This window comes from Pecten maximus, chromosome 4 (assembly GCF_902652985.1).
Source record: "Pecten maximus chromosome 4, xPecMax1.1, whole genome shotgun sequence".
Lineage (NCBI taxonomy): Eukaryota > Metazoa > Mollusca > Bivalvia > Pectinida > Pectinidae > Pecten > Pecten maximus.
In genome coordinates this window covers 19,695,543-19,714,474 of record NC_047018.1, presented here as the reverse complement: position 1 = coordinate 19,714,474, position 18,932 = coordinate 19,695,543, and the positions used below count along the sequence as shown (strand labels likewise).

Here is an 18,932-nt window from a genome sequence, read left to right as displayed (position 1 = left end):
TACAGTTGGTGTCACGGGAGTAAAACATGCTGAGAATTGTACATTGTGAATGGTAGCAGATTGTGTGAGTACCCTGATAAAGCTCAGGTTGGGCGTCAACAACCTAGCATTAGTTTGGAAGTATACCTGGGAAAGGTTTCAGCTAGAGAAACAGATGATGCTTTCAAATTAACTCTTAAGGATACATGTGTATGGATTCATATGAATAATTCCAAATTGTGAAATTTTAATTGAGGAAATATTGATTTGTGTTTTTTTCAAAATGGATATAAAATATGAAGTAATTGTAATTTGATAATTATAATAATTAGAGTAGACAATCAGAGTAATAGGAGCTATATTCTGGTAGACCCTGATATCTAAATCATAGAAGAAATTCATGTTGGACATTTGTTAATTTTGGGTCATTACTTTGAAATTCAAATATCAGTTTGTATACTAAATAATTAACAGTGAAATATCATTGGATATATCAATTGAATTAGCAAAGGCCATAAATGTCATTTAGGTTATATTAGAAAAGAACTGGTCTTGATCATTGGAATATACATCTCTGTATAGAATCGGCTTAGTAACCAAAGGAGAAAGTTTGTGGACCTTTGATACATTTATGGGAAGTTGAGGGACAGCTTTGTTCAGCAACAAACAAATGGATTTGATAACGAGAGTGATCAGTGATATTTAGACAAGGAAGACTTCCATACCAACTGAGGAGTAAATCTAGTGTTTGTTACAACCATTTACCATCGCTAACAAAATTGGAGATATTTTGAAAACTGTAGTTAACCAAAAAAAAACAAAGTAAAACAGATATATAGGGTTTGCTTTGCGGCATATAAATTCAGTGTTGGGATACGATTAGATGAATGGTGATGTTGTCACTTCCCGCCTCTGATTTAACTGCCTGTGGGAACAGAAGGCGACACTCGTGGATATGGTAAGTCTTATCACCTCTTTTATTTCCTCGTAACCTAATTAATGTTGTAGGTATCGTCTGGCTTCTATGGGCATCGGTCTGCATCTCCGTAACCAAGGCAGAAAATAAACTAATGTATAGACAGGGAGGGGAAGTTTGGTGGGAGTGCTGGAGATGGAAAAGGTTACAGATCAGGCAGCGGAACAGTTTTTTATAGAAAATAATGTCCAATTGTAGTTTATCTATTTATGTGCAGGTATCTGATTAAAGTCAATCTATTTATAGATCAAGGACGAATATTTTTGTTTCATTCTTAGAAAAAAAATAGAACATATCAATTAAATCTTAATTTTGTTGAGAAATATATTGTTAATGTGAAACTTGGTATTCTAAAGGTAGATAATTCTATGAAAATGAGTTTTTTCCACTAAAGTCTTATCAAGTTAGGCGACATCAATAAATGCCAACACAATCAATCTACTATCATTGGGGTTAGAAAAACAGAACAATTCTGCATTTCTCCAGGGCTTCAGGGACCTGCAGAACACTCTAATCAAGCCAGAATTTAATTGGTATTGTCAGCAGTGATGAATTGGGAGGGCGTTCTGGGGTATCAGATGTGTATAGGGATACAGAAAAATTTAATATGAAGTAATATGTTGATGCCTACTATAAATTAACTTGAAATCATTATTTACTTTACTGTTTTGTTATGTTAATCTTTAAACAAGTTTACTGCAAGGAGTCCGTCAGTAATTTTAAAACGTAATAAAATTGTTAAAACGTCACACGTTATCAATCCCAACATGAATTCAATTATTTATTTTGATGAATTAATTCATTGTTGTTTGGAGCACAGTTGTTTGCTGATGCTGTGATTTTAGATTTTGAAATATGTGCCCTACATGGATTAAGCTGTATGACGCCCAGAAGTAACTTGCAGAAACAGAATATAAGAATGTATTGACAATCGGATTCCTGGTGCCTTGTTACAAATTACTTTATTTATTGAAATTGACATTCAACTTCTGTTTTATTGGTTTTTTTGGTCTCCACTTTGTCAGATTTTCTAGGAGAATACAATTGCCTGCTATATTTTACCAGAGACACAAGTTAATTATTTTCTACTGCGGGATATCTTATTGTCTGAATTTTAACTGCACGATATTCTTTCACTCTGATGCCGATGAATTTTTTTTCTGATTTAACAATATTATTATGCAAGAGGTATAATCTTTGAGAACTATTGAGTCAGAATTCTATACAGAATGTAAATGTATCTGGCTGATAGCAGTCTGACTCTAACATTTTTCCATTGCACAAGTATTTCCAATGGGAATATTGATAAAACTTTTGAATATGACAGATATTTTGAATTCAATCAACAGCTATTTACATATTTAAGAATAAATGAATAGGAAACAAAGTATTGATATATTGTTTTGAATTATTTATGAACTTCCAATATAAGGCCAATTCAATTTTGTGTAGAAAATAACACCTTAACCCTAACCTCCAGAAAAATTAAATAGATTTTTTCCTCCAAAAAACTAAAAGAAATAAAAGTAATTCTCTCTATGATAGGGTTAAAACATTAAACATGGATTTTTAACTGTCAGTACAAAGTCCCAAAGACAAAGATATGCAGTCATGTCTAAATGACCTTATAAAAGGTCACAAAATTTTTCTTGGTAATTAAAGCCATCTTGATCACACAGTAAACTGTCAGAAGGTTGGGACTAACAAGATATGCTTGTTATCCCCTCGCGACGAAATTTATAGAAAATCTTTGTCAGCACTCTTGCGACTTCATTTCTGAACGGATCCTGACCAAACTTCATATATGGGTCCAGCATGGGAATACCTCGAATGAGTTCGTGTTTTAGGGCGTCAAGGTCAAGGCCAATGTCACCGTTACTATTTATAGAAAATCTTTGTCAGCGTTGTTGCGACTTCATTTTTGAATGGACGCGAGGGGATTTGTATCGTTTGCGATGCCTTGTTTATTTATTTGCATTGTGTTAGGTCATCTGACTTTGAAATTGAAATAGACAATCACAATGACAGTTCATTTTACCCCTTGGGTCAAAGAATTTGGCTTTAGGTCAGGATGGCCTATAGCTATCAAGCTTGTCTAATGATCCACCGTTGTCCACCATCTCATACGGGTATAAACTTTTACTCTCAAACACTCCTCAGCACCAAATCTCAATCATTTGAGGTCTGAAACATCATTTGGGGAAGGCAATCATGATTTATATAAATGTGTTATGTTTGATCCCTTGAATACCTTTGATCTAAAACATCATTAGCTCACCGGTTACGAGTAACCGAGAGCTAATGCTGTCACCCCGGCGTCAGCGTCCCACCCCAAAACTTTACAGTTTTTGGAGTAAGTTTTAGGAAAGCTTGTAAATCCAAAAGTATACACCTCATGCCCTTCTTGTTTGGTTTATACATTCATTAGAGATCCAGGAGTGATGCTGTGGCAAATCATGCAGAAAAAAATTGGCATTTTGGCATTTTACTATTTAGTGGACTTACTTTTTTTGACACAAAAACTCACTTTAAAGATCTTGGGGGTTAGTTTTGAAAAGCTTGTAAGTCCACACCCTTCTTATTTGGTTTATACATCCATTAGAGGTCTAGGAGCGATATTATGTGACATACAATTTCAAAATGAAATGCCTATACATACATAAAAAATGAATGCATAGTGTGATTGCTGCCGCCGGTGAGCTTTCGCAATCATTGATTGCACTTGTTTTATTTCTGATTTCACAAAGACTTATTGAATGAATTCAATGGGTATCAGGAAACAGGCCCCTCTCTGTCATTGGTGAAGAAGGGCAACCATATTTTATATAAAGCTAGTTTGACCTCTAGGGACAGAAAGGTGGGGTCTCAAAGGTAAATTACTTAATTAGCTGTTTCAATCAAATTTGGATTGAAATTGAAATATGGTAGGGGCAGTCACTTCAATAGGGGCAATTACTTTCAAAACAATGACAGTTCATTTTACCCCTTGGGTCAAAGAATTTGGGATTTTACTGAGGGTGGTGTGAGTACTATGTTAAATTTATCATTCTCCTGCTGATAGTCTTAAGTTTGTATTCAGATGACCTTAAAGCATGTGGGCCTCTTGTTTTTCAAAAGAACGGGATATTCGGAATGCTTGATGGTTGTATGGTGATTAACAGCAAAATATGCCTTGTTTGGTAATTAACAGGTACAATACACCTTGTTTGTTAATTAACAGGTACAATACACCTTGTTTGGTAATTAACAGGTACAATACACCTTGTTTGTTAATTAACAGGTACAATACACCTTGTTTGGTAATTAACAGGTACAATACACCTTGTTTGGTAATTAACAGGTACAATACACCTTGTTTGTTAATTAACAGGTTCAAGACACCTTGTTTGTTAATTAACAGGTACAATACACCTTGTTTGGTAATTAACAGGTACAATACACCTTGTTTGTTAATTAACAGGTTCAAGACACCTTGTTTGTTAATTAACAGGTACAATACACCTTGTTTGGTAATTAACAGGTACAATACACCTTGTTTGTTAATTAACAGGTTCAAGACACCTTGTTTGTTAATTAACAGGTACAATACACCTTGTTTGGTAATTGACAGGTACAATACGCCTTGCTTGGTAATTAACAGGTACAATACACCTTGTTTGGTAATTAACAGGTACAATACACCTTGTTTGTTAATTAACAGGTACAATACACCTTGTTTGTTAATTAACAGGTTCAAGACACCTTGTTTGGTAATTGACAGGTACAATACGCCTTGCTTGGTAATTAACAGGTACAATACACCTTGTTTGGTAATTAACAGGTACAATTCACCTTGTTTGTTAATTAACAGGTACAATACACCTTTTTTGGTAATTAACAGGTACAATACACCTTAAATTGTTTGGTAATAAACAGGTACAATACACCTGGTTTAAAGGTGATCTGAAGTCTAGTTATCACAATATAGTTATTTGTTTTCATGTTCAAGACTACATCAATATTCATTGTTTATTATTAGAATTTGTCTAAAATTACAATTTCTGATGTTTATTCAAATTGGTCTGGCTATGGCTTTGGTCTACTACTCTGATTGGGGCTCTTTGATTGCAATATTGTATTGGGTATAAACTTTATCAAATATGAGGCAATTTAAAAGCTCTACGATTAATACACCTTGATAGCTTTAGTCTGTGGTAGTAACAGCCATGTAGCCATGTTGAAGTAGAATGCTGTAGAGACAATAGAACCATACCTGCAGTACCACAACTTTTTCCATCAGGATTCTAATTTTCCCATAGGTTGTCGGGTGGCAAAGTGGTAACATCGGAGACCACATGAGTTTTTCTGGGTACTCAATCCTCCCAAACATATGGTTCCTAATGTACTTCCATCTGGGCTAACAATATAGTCCTAAATATATGAAGTAACTTTTGTCTGAATTGTAGTTAGTAGACTACAGTATCTCAGGGTCAGTAGACTACAGTATCTCAGGGTCAGTAGACTACAGTACCTCAGGGTCAGTAGACTACAGTATCTCGGGGTCAGTAGACTACAGTATCTCAGGGTCAGTAGACTACAGTATCTCAGGGTCAGTAGACTACAGTATCTCAGGGTCAGTAGACTACAGTATCTCAGGGTCAGTAGACTACAGTACCTCAGGGTCAGTAGACTACAGTATCTCAGGGTCAGTAGACTACAGTATCTCAGGGTCAGTAGACTACAGTACCTCAGGGTCAGTAGACTACAGATCTCGGGGTCAGTAGACTACAGTATCTCGGGGTCAGTAGACTACAGTATCTCGGGGTCAGTAGACTATAGTATCTCAGGGTCAGTAGACTACAGTATCTCAGGGTCAGTAGACTACAGTATCTCAGGGTCAGTAGACTACAGTATCTCAGGGTCAGTAGACTACAGTATCTCAGGGTCAGTAGACTACAGTATCTCAGGGTCAGTAGACTACAGTATCTCAGGGTCAGTAGACTACAGTATCTCAGGGTCAGTAGACTACAGTATAGGGTCAGTAGACTACAGAATCTCAGGGTCAGTAGACTACAGTATCTCGGGGTCAGTAGACTACAGTATCTCAGGGTCAGTAGATACAGTATCTCGGGGTCAGTAGACTACAGTATCTCAGGGTCAGTAGACTACAGTATCTCAGGGTCAGTAGACTACAGTATCTCAGGGTCAGTAGACTACAGTATCTCAGGGTCAGTAGACTACAGTACCTCAGGGTCAGTAGACTACAGTATCTCAGGGTTAGTAGACTACAGTATATCAGGGTCAGTAGACTACAGTATCTCAGGGTCAGTAGACTACAGTATAGGGTCAGTAGACTACAGTATCTCGGGGTCAGTAGACTACAGTATCTCAGGGTCAGTAGACTACAGTATCTCCGGGTCAGTAGACTACAGTATCTCATGGTCAGTAGACTACAGTATCTCAGGATCAGTAGACTACAGTATCTCGGGGTCAGTAGACTACAGTATCTCAGGGTCAGTAGACTACAGTATCTCATGGTCAGTAGACTACAGTATCTCAGGATCAGTAGACTACAGTATCTCGGGGTCAGTAGACTACAGTATCTCAGGGTCAGTAGACTACAGTATCTCAGGGTCAGTAGACTACAGTATCTCGGGGTCAGTAGACTACAGTATCTCAGGGTCAGTAGACTACAGTATCTCAGGGTCAGTAGACTACAGTATCTCAGGGTCAGTAGACTACAGTATCTCAGGGTCAGTAGACTACAGTATCTCGGGGTCAGTAGACTACAGTATCTCGGGGTCAGTAGACTACAGTATCTCAGGGTCAGTAGACTACAGTATCTCGGGGTCAGTAGACTACAGTATCTCGGGGTCAGTAGACTACAGTATCTCGGGGTCAGTAGACTACAGTATCTCGGGGTCAGTAGACTACAGTATCTCGGGGTCAGTAGACTACAGTATCTCGGGGTCAGTAGACTACAGTATCTCAGGGTCAGTAGACTACAGTATCTCAGGGTCAGTAGACTACAGTATCTCAGGGTCAGTAGACTACAGTATCTCAGGGTCAGTAGACTACAGTATCTCAGGGTCAGTAGACTACAGTATCTCGGGGTCAGTAGACTACAGTATCTCGGGGTCAGTAGACTACAGTATCTCGGGGTCAGTAGACTACAGTATCTCGGGGTCAGTAGACTACAGTATCTCAGGGTCAGTAGACTACAGTATCTCAGGGTCAGTAGACTACAGTATATCAGGGTCAGTAGACTACAGTATCTCAGGGTACAGTATCTCGGGGTCAGTAGACTACAGTATCTCAGGGTCAGTAGACTACAGTATCTCAGGGTCAGTAGACTACAGTATCTCAGGGTCAGTAGACTACAGTATCTCAGGGTCAGTAGACTACAGTATCTCAGGGTCAGTAGACTACAGTATCTCAGGGTCAGTAGACTACAGTATCTCAGGGTCAGTAGACTACAGTACCTCAGGGTCAGTAGACTACAGTATCTCAGGGTCAGTAGACTACAGTATCTCAGGGTCAGTAGACTACAGTATCTCAGGGTCAGTAGACTACAGTATCTCGGGTCAGTAGACTACAGTATCTCAGGGTCAGTAGACTACAGTATCTCAGGGTCAGTAGACTACAGTATCTCAGGGTCAGTAGACTACAGTATCTCAGGGTCAGTAGACTACAGTATCTCAGGGTCAGTAGACTACAGTATCTCAGGGTCAGTAGACTACAGTATCTCGGGGTCAGTAGACTACAGTATCTCGGGGTCAGTAGACTACAGTATCTCGGGGTCAGTAGACTACAGTATCTCAGAGTCAGTAGACTACAGTATCTCAGGGTCAGTAGACTACAGTACCTCAGGGTCAGTAGACTACAGTATCTCAGGGTCAGTTAAGACTACAGTATCTCGGGGTCAGTAGACTACAGTATCTCAGGGTCAGTAGACTATAGTATAGGGTCAGTAGACTACAGTTTACAAGCAAAGAATTCTGAAATATACACATCACTCCATCAAATATGCAGAACACATCTTAACTTCTTGTATTCTGGTAGGTCATTTCAAGATCAGGGGTCAAATAATTACAATCTAAAATAATCTTCTTCAGGTAAATCTTGTTAACCATCAAAGGTGCCATCATTAACTTTTATTAGGTCACTGTGTTAAAATCCTCAGCAAATATGCAAATTATCTGATCAGACCATAAAAAGCAATCTGTAGTTGACATTAAACTGTCCAGGGCAATCACCAAAGGTTCTACAGGTAATTACTTGTATCTTATGGAATATAGAACGTTAGCTAACTATTAATAGCCATACGTCCATCTGTAACATACAGCAGCTTTCATTAATGCTTTCTTTTCAATTAGAAATATGTCTTGTGCTGGTCTGTCTTTTATCATGATAATTAAACAGGTATGTCTCCGTGGTGTTGGATGAAGACATGACTATGTCTACCGTGTTGATATATTTATCTGAAGAGAGAGACCTGATGTTGGTTGGCTGGCTAGATGGATTGACAATCAAAGATTTCTGCCTGATCGGGTCTAGTGCCATCTCTCAATTTGTTCCCGGATGAAAGTACGCCTGCCCGTGTCAGTGGCGATGACCCACCACATTGATATTGTTAATGAACATTCTGTACTCTGACGTTCTGAAGTACCATTTTTACTGCTTGTACTTGTAGCTAAAAGATTATATATTGTGTATACATGTTTGATGACACTTGCTTATCCCCTGAGCATTTGTAAGGTGCATTATGAGGTCACTGATCCTTGCCGTTTTTGTGTAAACTTTTGCTTCAAGATAGCTCGCATAATAGCATATTCAAGATGTTGATGGAAAATATATAAGTGTCTGGATTTTGGACAGTTGAATATACGGCTTTTTATCAAATTTTGTGTTTGTATTGCTTCTAAGCTGTATTATAACTATGTCTGCAGGCTTTCATCGACAGTATATCACCATTCCAATTTGCTGTTGTTGATATCAAATTAAACTAAATACCTAAAGGTTAATTATCAGACTTTGATCTCATCCTCCAGCTGTTGTAATGTTTGACCTGATACCAGCTGTCTGATATGAGCTCATTTAACCTTACCGCCCCTTTAACAAATTAAAAAATTCTAGAATTAATTGGCAGATGTGTACAACTTTAATATGTCTGTATTTCAACTTTTATGAAATTCACTAGATGACAATGATATTAAACTGCCTTTGGTGAAGCTTTGTTTCATATCTATATATACCAACTGTTGAAAATAATAATTTGTAACTATGAAAAGTAAAGACTTGGTTATCAAATTAAACCAACCATGCAAGCTAGGACATACCTATAGTTAGTGGTTGCCAATTTGCCCATGAGGCATATTAATTTATTTTGATCAGTTTTATACTATATATTCAGTTATATTTTAAATAAGTTTCTTCCTGTTTGTTTCAACTACAGTAAAACCCCACTTACTTGAACGGTTTATTCAAATGCGTCTCATTCGCTGAACATTTCGTTTGACCTCGAACATGCAAGATCGTACATTCTATGCATAAAATATCCCCTGATTAGTCAAACCGTTATTCCTCCAATGCCCCATATTCCTCAAACAGTAATTTATCCCGGACTATTCATAATCATAGAATTAATCCTATCTATTTGTGAAAAAATTGTCACCTGTTGCCCCTGACATATTTTTTACATGTGTTTCACACCGGTGTCACTGCCTCTGACTGGGACTCCAGTATAGATCACACTACGGTGTGTTGACACGGGACATCAGGTATTAATAGAATTAACGGTGGTATCATTACATACCTGTTGCAATATCATAAATGTTTTAATTGTACATGTCTATTGTTTTAAGTGGAAATCTTTCACATAAACACCAACCACTGTGCTGATGTGATTCTATATTTGTGTTAAACTATATAACAGAATGGCGATATCAAGCTGAAAACTAATAGAGGGTTCCTGACAATTTGAAATTTTTCCCTGGTTGGGGGGGGGGGGGGTCTGCCCTCACTGTGACTGCCAGGCCATCACTGCAACAACCAGGCCCTCACTGTGACTGCCAGGCCCTCATTGCAAGTCATCACTGCAGGCCTTCAATGCGACGACCAAGCCCTCCCTTCGACAGCCAGGCCATCACTGTGACAGCCAGGCCCTCACTGTGACTGCCAGGCCCTCATTGCAACAGCCGGTCAGGCTGTCACTACGACAACCAGGCCATCACTGCGACAGCCAGGCCCTCCCTGCAACAGCCAGGCCGTCACTGCGACAACCAGGCCCTCACTGTGACTGCCAGGCCCTCCTGCGACAGGCAGGCCGTCACTGCGACAACAAGGCCCTCACTGTGACTGCCTTCAATGCGATGATCAGGCCCTCACTACAGGGCCTTCGCTGTAGGTCCACAGTGTGACAGCCAGACCCACAAACAGGCCCTCACTGTGACAGCCTGGCCTTCAATGTGATGATCAGGCCCTCACTACAGGGCCTTCGCTGTAGGTCCACAGTGTGACGGCCAGACCCACAAACAGGCCCTCACTGTGACAGCCAGACCCACAAACAGGCCCTCACTGTGACAGCCAGGCCTTCAATGTGATGATCAGGCCCTCACTACAGGGCCGTCGCTGTAGGTCCACAGTTTGACGGCCAGACCCACAAACAGGCCCTCACTGTGCAGGCCCTGTCTGCAGGTACTCCCTGTGAGAGCATGCAAGTTTTGTTTCACTTAACTTAGCCATTAATAGGATTGTCATTAGCTTGGATTCGGCTGCTGATGAGATTTACCTTCCACGATGACTCATAATGAGGCTGACAAGTATAATACAGTAACCTGCCACTCAGAGATCTGATCTATGCAGTGCGGACAAAAGGTTGTACTGGTAGCAGAACCGTATGTTGAACCCCTTTTGTAACACACAATAAAACATTTTATCACATTTATTTCATTAGTCATATGGGATGGTGGCCGTCTCGAGTCCATATTTCTCATTACTTTGAGATTGCATCACAGGAAGAACGGCTGTATGAATTAAGTCTTAATCTTTTTACACATATAGGGGGCTATAAGAGCAGATAACTAATTGTTTAGTAGAAAATTCACCTTTGGATGACCTTTCACAAAGTATATAGAAATACAGCGTACAATTTTCAGTCCATGTGTTCAGAGTGGATATTGACCCCCATTAAAAGCATGAAAATAAGGATTTGTCAAATCCATTTGGAGCTGAATTTAAATCTCCATGCTAATTTCGGTATAAGGATTGAATATTTAAGTCTTGTCTGTAGATAAGGATCTGTAACAAAGCCTAGTGTGCCCAATGCCATCTGATTTTAGACCTTGGTCATTGGTAGCATCATCCTCACTATTTATAGAAGGGAACACTTTTATTTTTCCTTTTAAAAATGTTCTTTCAATCAAGAAGCCTAATTCTCTATCATTGTTGCTAGATATACAATTTGTGTATATTGATGCTAAGCTTCATTGCATATATATTCAATTTCTTTTCATGGTCTCACGAACCTTAGACAATAACTTCAATAACATCTTAAGTTTCATTTAGTATTGATTATGAATTGTTAAATTATTATCTTTATGATAAGAACTACAAAAATTGTATCCATAGTAATATTATATTCCAACACAAATTTGATACAAAATTGCACACTAGTTCTGATGCCTTGAACTTGTTAGTTCTGATGCTTTGAAAATATTAGTTTTGATGCCTTGAACACATTTTTTCTGATGCATTGAACATATTAGTTCTGATGACTTGAACACAGTAGTTCTGATGCCTTGAACACATTAGTTCTGATGCCTTGAACTTGTTAGTTCTGATGATTTGAACACATCAGTTCTGATGCCTTTAACACATTAGTTCTGATGCCATTGATACATTAGTTCTGATGCCTTGAACACATTAGTTCTGATGCCTTGAACTCATCAGTTCTGATGCCTTGAACACATTAGTTATGATGCCGTGGACACATTAGTTCTGATGCCTTGAACTCATCAGTTCTGATGCCTTGAACACATTAGTTCTGATGCCTTGAACACATTAGTTATGATGCCGTGGACACATTAGTTCTGATGCCTCAAACACATTAGTTCTGATGCCTTAGACACATTAGTTTTGATGCCTTGGACACATTAGTTCTGATGCCTTGAACACATTAGTTCTGATGCCTTGAACACATTAGTTCTGATGCCTTAGACACATTAGTTCTGATGCCTCGAACACATTAGTTCTGATGCCTTTGACACATTAGTTCTGATGCCTTCAGACATATAACTGAAATTCTGATGATTTTGACACCGTAGTTCAATGCATGACCCAGTTAGTTGAGTATCAGTGTTCCACAAGTACACGAGGTTCTGGGTTTAAATCTTGATTTGACTTGATTTTTATCTCCTGTCAACATCAGCTAACCTGTGATGTTTGTAAGGTCAGTTGCCAATCTAGATTCTTGCGATGCCAATACATTAATCTAATTAGTGGGCCTAACATGGCAGCTCATCTGTTTGTACTGTATAGTGCTATTTACCTAATTCCCGTGTCAGACTGACAATAATCAGTCAAAATATCACTGGCCATTGATGTAAATATTATCTTGTAAATCTTTCCATGTGGTGTAACTGACTGCAAATCGACTGGGATTTACATAATTTCATTAATTTGATGCATCTCACATCAACATGTCGGTGACAGATTTCGATCAGATACATATGTATATCTGTTTAGTGATAGTTTTTTATTGTCAACTCTCCTGACACTTGCTCATGATCCAGATCACAAATTACAATACCTGTAAAAAATCAACATGTATGTATGTCAGATTTCAATGACAATGTACATTGTAATCAATTTCACATGGTGTCCAGTTTCTATACTGTTGATATCAATTTCATGCTGAATGTTTTATTAGGGAGATAATTAAGTAGCTGAAGATGGAGGTGTACATATTGGGAAGCTTAGGTGTAGAGTTGAATGGCTCCATCCTAAATAAAATGATGAATCATTATTATACTTGTCATGCATCTGTCTGGTTTGTATGGAGACATCTTATGTTTTACCAGCAAAATTTAAATCTTCAGTAAAAATTTTAGAATCACACTGTAGCTGGATTTGATAATACAAAATTCAGACTGACGGATAGTTTTTCCTTTCTAGGGTCAATTTCACATTAATTATGATAATAAATAAATTTTGTATTTCTCTGAAGAAGCAAATATTAACACTGCTAATTTTGAAAAAAATAGACACATGCAATGAAAAACCCTACCAGAAACTCAATCTCCCTTCAAATTGGAAAGAAATCTTCTGGTTATATAAAATTTTATGTGATTAAAAGTATGATGTCTGCTGCAGTTATGAAGGTGGTATGGTTTGACCAGTATGTTTAATTGGAGAGAGGGGGGGGGGGGGGGGGGGGGGAGGTACGTAAAGGGGAGGGAGTGTAAGTGGACCTGGAGGATAATAATAGGACAACATTGAAGGTACAAGAACCACTTTCTGTTTTGAAATTTCTCCCCCTTTGATAGTTGTCTGCAGACTTGTACTTGCCAAAAGAACGTAATAGCACATTAAGTATAGAAATGGATGGCAGTTTGTTTAACAAGAGATGGGATACCCAAAGGAGTAGGAAGGTGAGTGGAGATAGACAGTGATAGATATTACTGTGATTTGTGCCTTCTACACTGTACTATTTTGGTTAGAACTGTGAGATTACATTAGTGGATGTCTCTTGGGTTGGCACTTAAACCTCCTCTATTTGGCTCCTTGTCCAGAATGGACTCCGAGTGGAACTATAAGATCCATTTGCTGTTTGAATTCTAATTGTGGTCAGAATGTTAAATGGTTAGTGAGGTAGTGTCTTCTAACAACTGTAATGGGACAGATGTCCTACTGTCATGGATTGTTTTCCATTCCTCTCATCTCTTCCCTTCCTACAGTCTACTCTTTGTCCACTTGTCTCCCCTTTATTTCCTATCTCAGTCCCTCTTCCTCCGGTCCCCACCCTCTCCCCAAGTATTACTTCATCATCATTATAGAATTCTCATAAGATTTAGATTTATCCTCTCACCCAGTTTAACCCTCCCCCTCAATTGGTGGACCCCTTCTCTCTACTGAGTTACTTTTCTCCTCCATTCTCCTTCCATACTCCTTCTGTCCCTCAAGTTCTCTTTCTCCTCCTTCTCCATACTCTTTCTGTCCCTCAAGTTCCCTTTCTCCTCCCATCTCCATATTCCTTCTGTCTCCCACCATCCCAGCTTGACCCATATTGTTTCCTGAATTCCCTTTTTAGGTCATCTGACCCAAAGGGTCAGGATGACCTATAGTCATCGTGCTTCGTCCGTCGTCGTCCGCCGTGCGCCGTCCGCCGTGCGCCGTGCGCCGTCCGTAAACTTTTTCTTTCAAAACGCTACTCCTCCTTAACGCTTGGGTGGATTACTTCCAAATTTGGTTTGAAGCATCATTGGGGGAGGGCAATCATATTTTATATAAATGAGGCTGGTCTGACCCCTGGGGCCAGAAGGGCGGGGCGCCGAAAAGGGAACTTAGGTGAATATTGCTATAAAATCCTACTCCTCCTTTACCCTTGGGTGGATTACAACTAAATTTGGTTGGAAACATCATTGGGGGAGGGCGGTCATATTTTATATAAATGAAGTTGGTGTGACCCCTGGGGCCTGAGGGGCGGGGCCCCAAAAGGGGAACTTTGATGAAATTTTGCTATAAATTCCTACTCCTCCTTAACCCTTTGGTGGATTTCAACCAGATATTGTGTGAAACATCATTTGGGGAGGGTGATCATATTTTATATAAATGAGGCTGGTGTGACCCCTAGGGCCTGAGGGGCGGGGCCCCAAATGGGGAACTTTGATGAAATTTTGCTATAAAATCCTACTCCTCCTTAACCCTTTAGTGGATTTCAACCAGATATGTTGTGAAACATCATTTGGGGAGGGCGGTCATATTGTATATAAATGAGGCTAGTGTGACCCCTGGGGCCTGAGGGGTGGGGCCCCAAATGGGGAACTTTGATGAAATTTTGCTATAAAATCCTACTCCTCCTTAACCCTTTAGTGGATTTCAACCAGATATGTTGTGAAACATCATTTGGGGAGGGCGGTCATATTTTATATAAATGAGGCTAGTGTGACCCCTGGGGCCTGAGGGGTGGGGCCCCAAATGGGGAACTTTGATGAAATTTTGCTATAAAATCCTACTCCTCCTTAACCCTTTGGTGGATTTCAACCAGATATTGTGTGAAACATCATTGGGGGAGGGTGGTCATATTTTATATAAATGAGGCTGGTGTGGCCCCTGGGGCCTGAGGGGCGGGGCCCCAAAAGGGGAACTTTGATGAAATTTTGCTATAAAATCCTACTCCTCCTTAACCCTTTGGTGGATTTCAACCAGATATTGTGTGAAACATCATTGGGGGAGGGTGGTCATATTTTATATAAATTAGGCTGGTGTGGCCCCTGGGGCCAGAAGGGCAGGGCCTATTGTTTTGATGTTAATGAAAGACTGTGCCAGACATCTTCCAATGGTTCCTAGCATGTGTTGGTATGTACCATCTATGGATGATACAATGTGGCTAGGATATGGCATCTATGGTTGTCAAGCAACATTCTTCAATGGTCCCTAGCATGTGTTGGTATGCACCATCTATGGGTTGATAAAAGCATGTCTATTTGAGCAAGTTAATTGATTGTATCCGCTATCCTCTACTGATAACACAACTTCTCTATTCATACGACTGGATTAGATACAACTGCAGATCAATAATATCACTTTGAGTTGATGATGTAGATGACCTGTCTATACATGACACAATTTACTTGTGAATAGAGTTTAATAGAGGCTGTCTAGTTCACTAAACAAGGCTAAAGAGAATCTCATGTCATCTTCAGCTGATGTAGATATCATCACCACGGCACCGGTCTGATTCCCGCTACCATAATGGTAAACTGTGGTCGACACATTCTCTTTATCCACCAAAGGCACTGAGGAGCATCAGAATTGATTTTTTAAAGTACAAATTTTGCTTTTCTCAGACTTGGCTCAATATTTAGTGGTTCCTTTCTCCCTTTTAAATACATCCCAGATTGTCAGGGTCAATAGGAAGTTTCATTAAATGCATGACATCCTGTATGAAGCCAGAATGTACAGGACATGAATTTGTATATGTTTTGTTGGATAAAGCCTGGTATTAGGCTGAGCAATTAGAGGATTTTTTTTTTTTCCGGCTGATATAGCCAGCGTGTCATTCAATAGGAGACTTGTGTCTGATTCTCAGATCTACAAACAGTCGCCTCTGCTGATGAGATGCAATTATACACTTTCATTTTGATTTCATTTTCTTTGACTAAAATTAAAAAGAATGATGACTCAATAAGAGTATATTTTGGATAAACTGATTATCCAATAAGATTTTTGGATTTTGGTGCCTTATTATCTAATGAGAGTTACAGATTTTGCTGTCTAACTATCCAATGAGAGTTACAGATTTTGCTGTCTGATTATCCAATGAGAGTTACAGATTTTGCTCTCTGTTTATCCAATTAGAGTTAAAGATTTTGCTGATTTTCCAATGAGAGTTTTGGATTTTGCTGTCTGATTATCCAATGTGAGCTACTGGACTATATTGCTAAATGAGCTAGAGGTTAATTATTATGGGTAATGTTCTTGAAAAAATACTTTAAGATTCATGGACCAATGAAAACCACTGTTAGATCTACAGGGAATAGACAAATGAACCTGATTTTCTCTGAAACTGTCCAAGTTGCCATGGCTATCTCTAGGAAATTAGTTACAGCCTTACATTTTAGTCACCTTCTGGTTCCGTGACTCAAAGTTTTGACATATACCCCACCATGAGGAGGTTTTCAATTTAGACACTGGCTATACCCTGAGAGCATTTACAATACTCTATGAGCAGTTTGGATCATAAAGCTAGTGGTTATTGAGACCTATAATGGGTTTTGACACAGTTGAAGGAGTGAGATAGCTTCACCAGACATGCTATTACATTTAAGGATATAAGCATCTGACACGGTAACTGGAAGGCTGTATACAGATTACATAACGCTCTGTTACAATAAAACCAACAAATGTCTTTATATTGATACTGTTCAGTTGGGATTTTTTTCACCATCGATATTTTGGCAGATTTCACACTGTATAACTTGTTTTACATCTCTGCCAGTATATATGAATTGACTAAGTGGAATTTCTGGGTAATCAGGGATTTTCTTCTCTCTGAGGAGATTTTAAAGAAACTGGATCTAGGACATGATACTTGACCATTTTCCCTGCTGGCTTCTGTCTTTTTGGCAGTATATTCACAAAAATTTGTAGTAAATTGCTGGATACATAATGTATTTGAACACATAATTGGCCAGTTGTCCCGTTCAATATTTTTTGCATATGTCACTACTGTAATCTACTTTGGAGCATTCTCGTTGGCTGTGCTAGTCAGATAATGATTGCAGACCTGCCAACTACTACTATTTTATAGTAATCTTTACTATTTTGTGGTGGTCGTTACTCTTTTTTCTCTCGAAATAGTAGCAAATTACTCTTTTTGATGCAATAGATTTGGCAAGAATTGTTAAGAATTACTCTTTTTTTGCTCAAAAATGGGCCAAATTACTATTTTTGAATTTGAAAGGTTGGCAGGTCTGTGATTGTGATGTCATAATATGGACAGTGCTGCAACGTAACATCAGGAATGGAAAATGGCACAACAAAATGGCTGCCTCTGTTTGATTTTGTCCTCCACATTTTACTTTAAATTCTGTCAAAATGCAAATTTTCTGATTTTTTATTTTTGTTCACCAAAGAGTGTAAAACTAAAAACTAAAATATTATATGCAGTGAAACCTCATTTTAAAACAACTCTCGATGACAATATTATCCAGAAATTATAAATCTATCTTACAAAATGCAGATCCTTTGTTAGGGAAGGTGGAAGTAACTATTTTATGCATATTATATATAAATTGATTCTTAGTAAACAAATCCCAGTGTTTTTTTTGTTCTATCTAAACTATCATTCTAATGAAACTGCCAGAAACACATTAGAAGCCTGGAAGTAAAATGAGAGAATTTTTTCCATATTTCATGGCAAATCTTATGAGATTACAAGAGATATTGATTAAATGCTTGTAAAACACTTTTGACAGGCTCTGAAATCAATGAAAGTGTCTGTCTTATTTCTGGGTGAGATTTCAAGCAAAATGATTTAAGAAATATGTTCATGTGTCGTAATAAAATTTGATGACTTGACAGAAGTTCAAATATTATTCAGTGAGTCTTTTACATGTTATCTTCAATAAAATATTTTCACATGAAGAAGGCTTTTAGCTCGCCTAGCCCAAAAGTAGCTTATGCCATTGTGCTGTGTCCAGCGCCAATCCTGTATCAATTTTATCCTTGAAACAACTTCTTGAAAAAAATTACAATATTTGCCTGGTAGATTCCTGGGATAGAGCCCCACAAAGATTGCAAAAGCAAATGACCTTGACACACCATATTCAAAGTCACAGAGGTCAAAGTTGTTAAAACATTCAAATGTTTCTTCTGATTTACAAAAAGAAGGTATACACTGTATGGCCCGTTGTTTCCCGAGATGATACCTCCAAAAATAAAACACCTTGATCCATATGCAAGGTCACAGGGGTCGCCCTCAAATAAATTCTTCTGATTGATATAATGGGAAAGAATCAAGATGTTTGACTGGAAAGTTACTGGAATGATGTCGGCAAAGTTTAAAAAGAGCAATGACCTTGACCCATATCCAAGGTCAATCAAGGTCAATCAATTCAAGGTCTCAATCAAAATATATGACTTTTTGACACTAATGTGTTGTATCTAAGGCACCTGAGCACTTGCAATTTATTTTTCACCAGGAGTTAAACCCCTTTCATGCAATCCTAATTAAACTATGTTCCAGATTAAACATTGTTTTTCTGACGAATGGTGA

The 18,932-nt window shown here is 38.5% G+C and overlaps 1 protein-coding gene across 3 annotated transcripts in view; it reads left to right on the top strand.

Moving 5' to 3' along the window:
* The window catches only part of LOC117325438 (cAMP-specific 3',5'-cyclic phosphodiesterase 4C-like), a 343,137-nt gene that overhangs the window by 99,148 nt on the left and 225,057 nt on the right, over positions 1-18,932 (top strand). Inside the window, exon 1 of one of the 3 annotated variants that reach the window (XM_033881647.1) lies at positions 848-937. The exons of the other annotated variants lie outside the window; for them this stretch is intronic. Coding sequence (XP_033737538.1) covers positions 867-937 — 71 coding nt within the window. The 5' untranslated portion in view covers positions 848-866. Of the gene's footprint in view, positions 1-847; positions 938-18,932 lie in introns of those variants that run through there. 3 annotated transcript variants of the gene reach the window in all.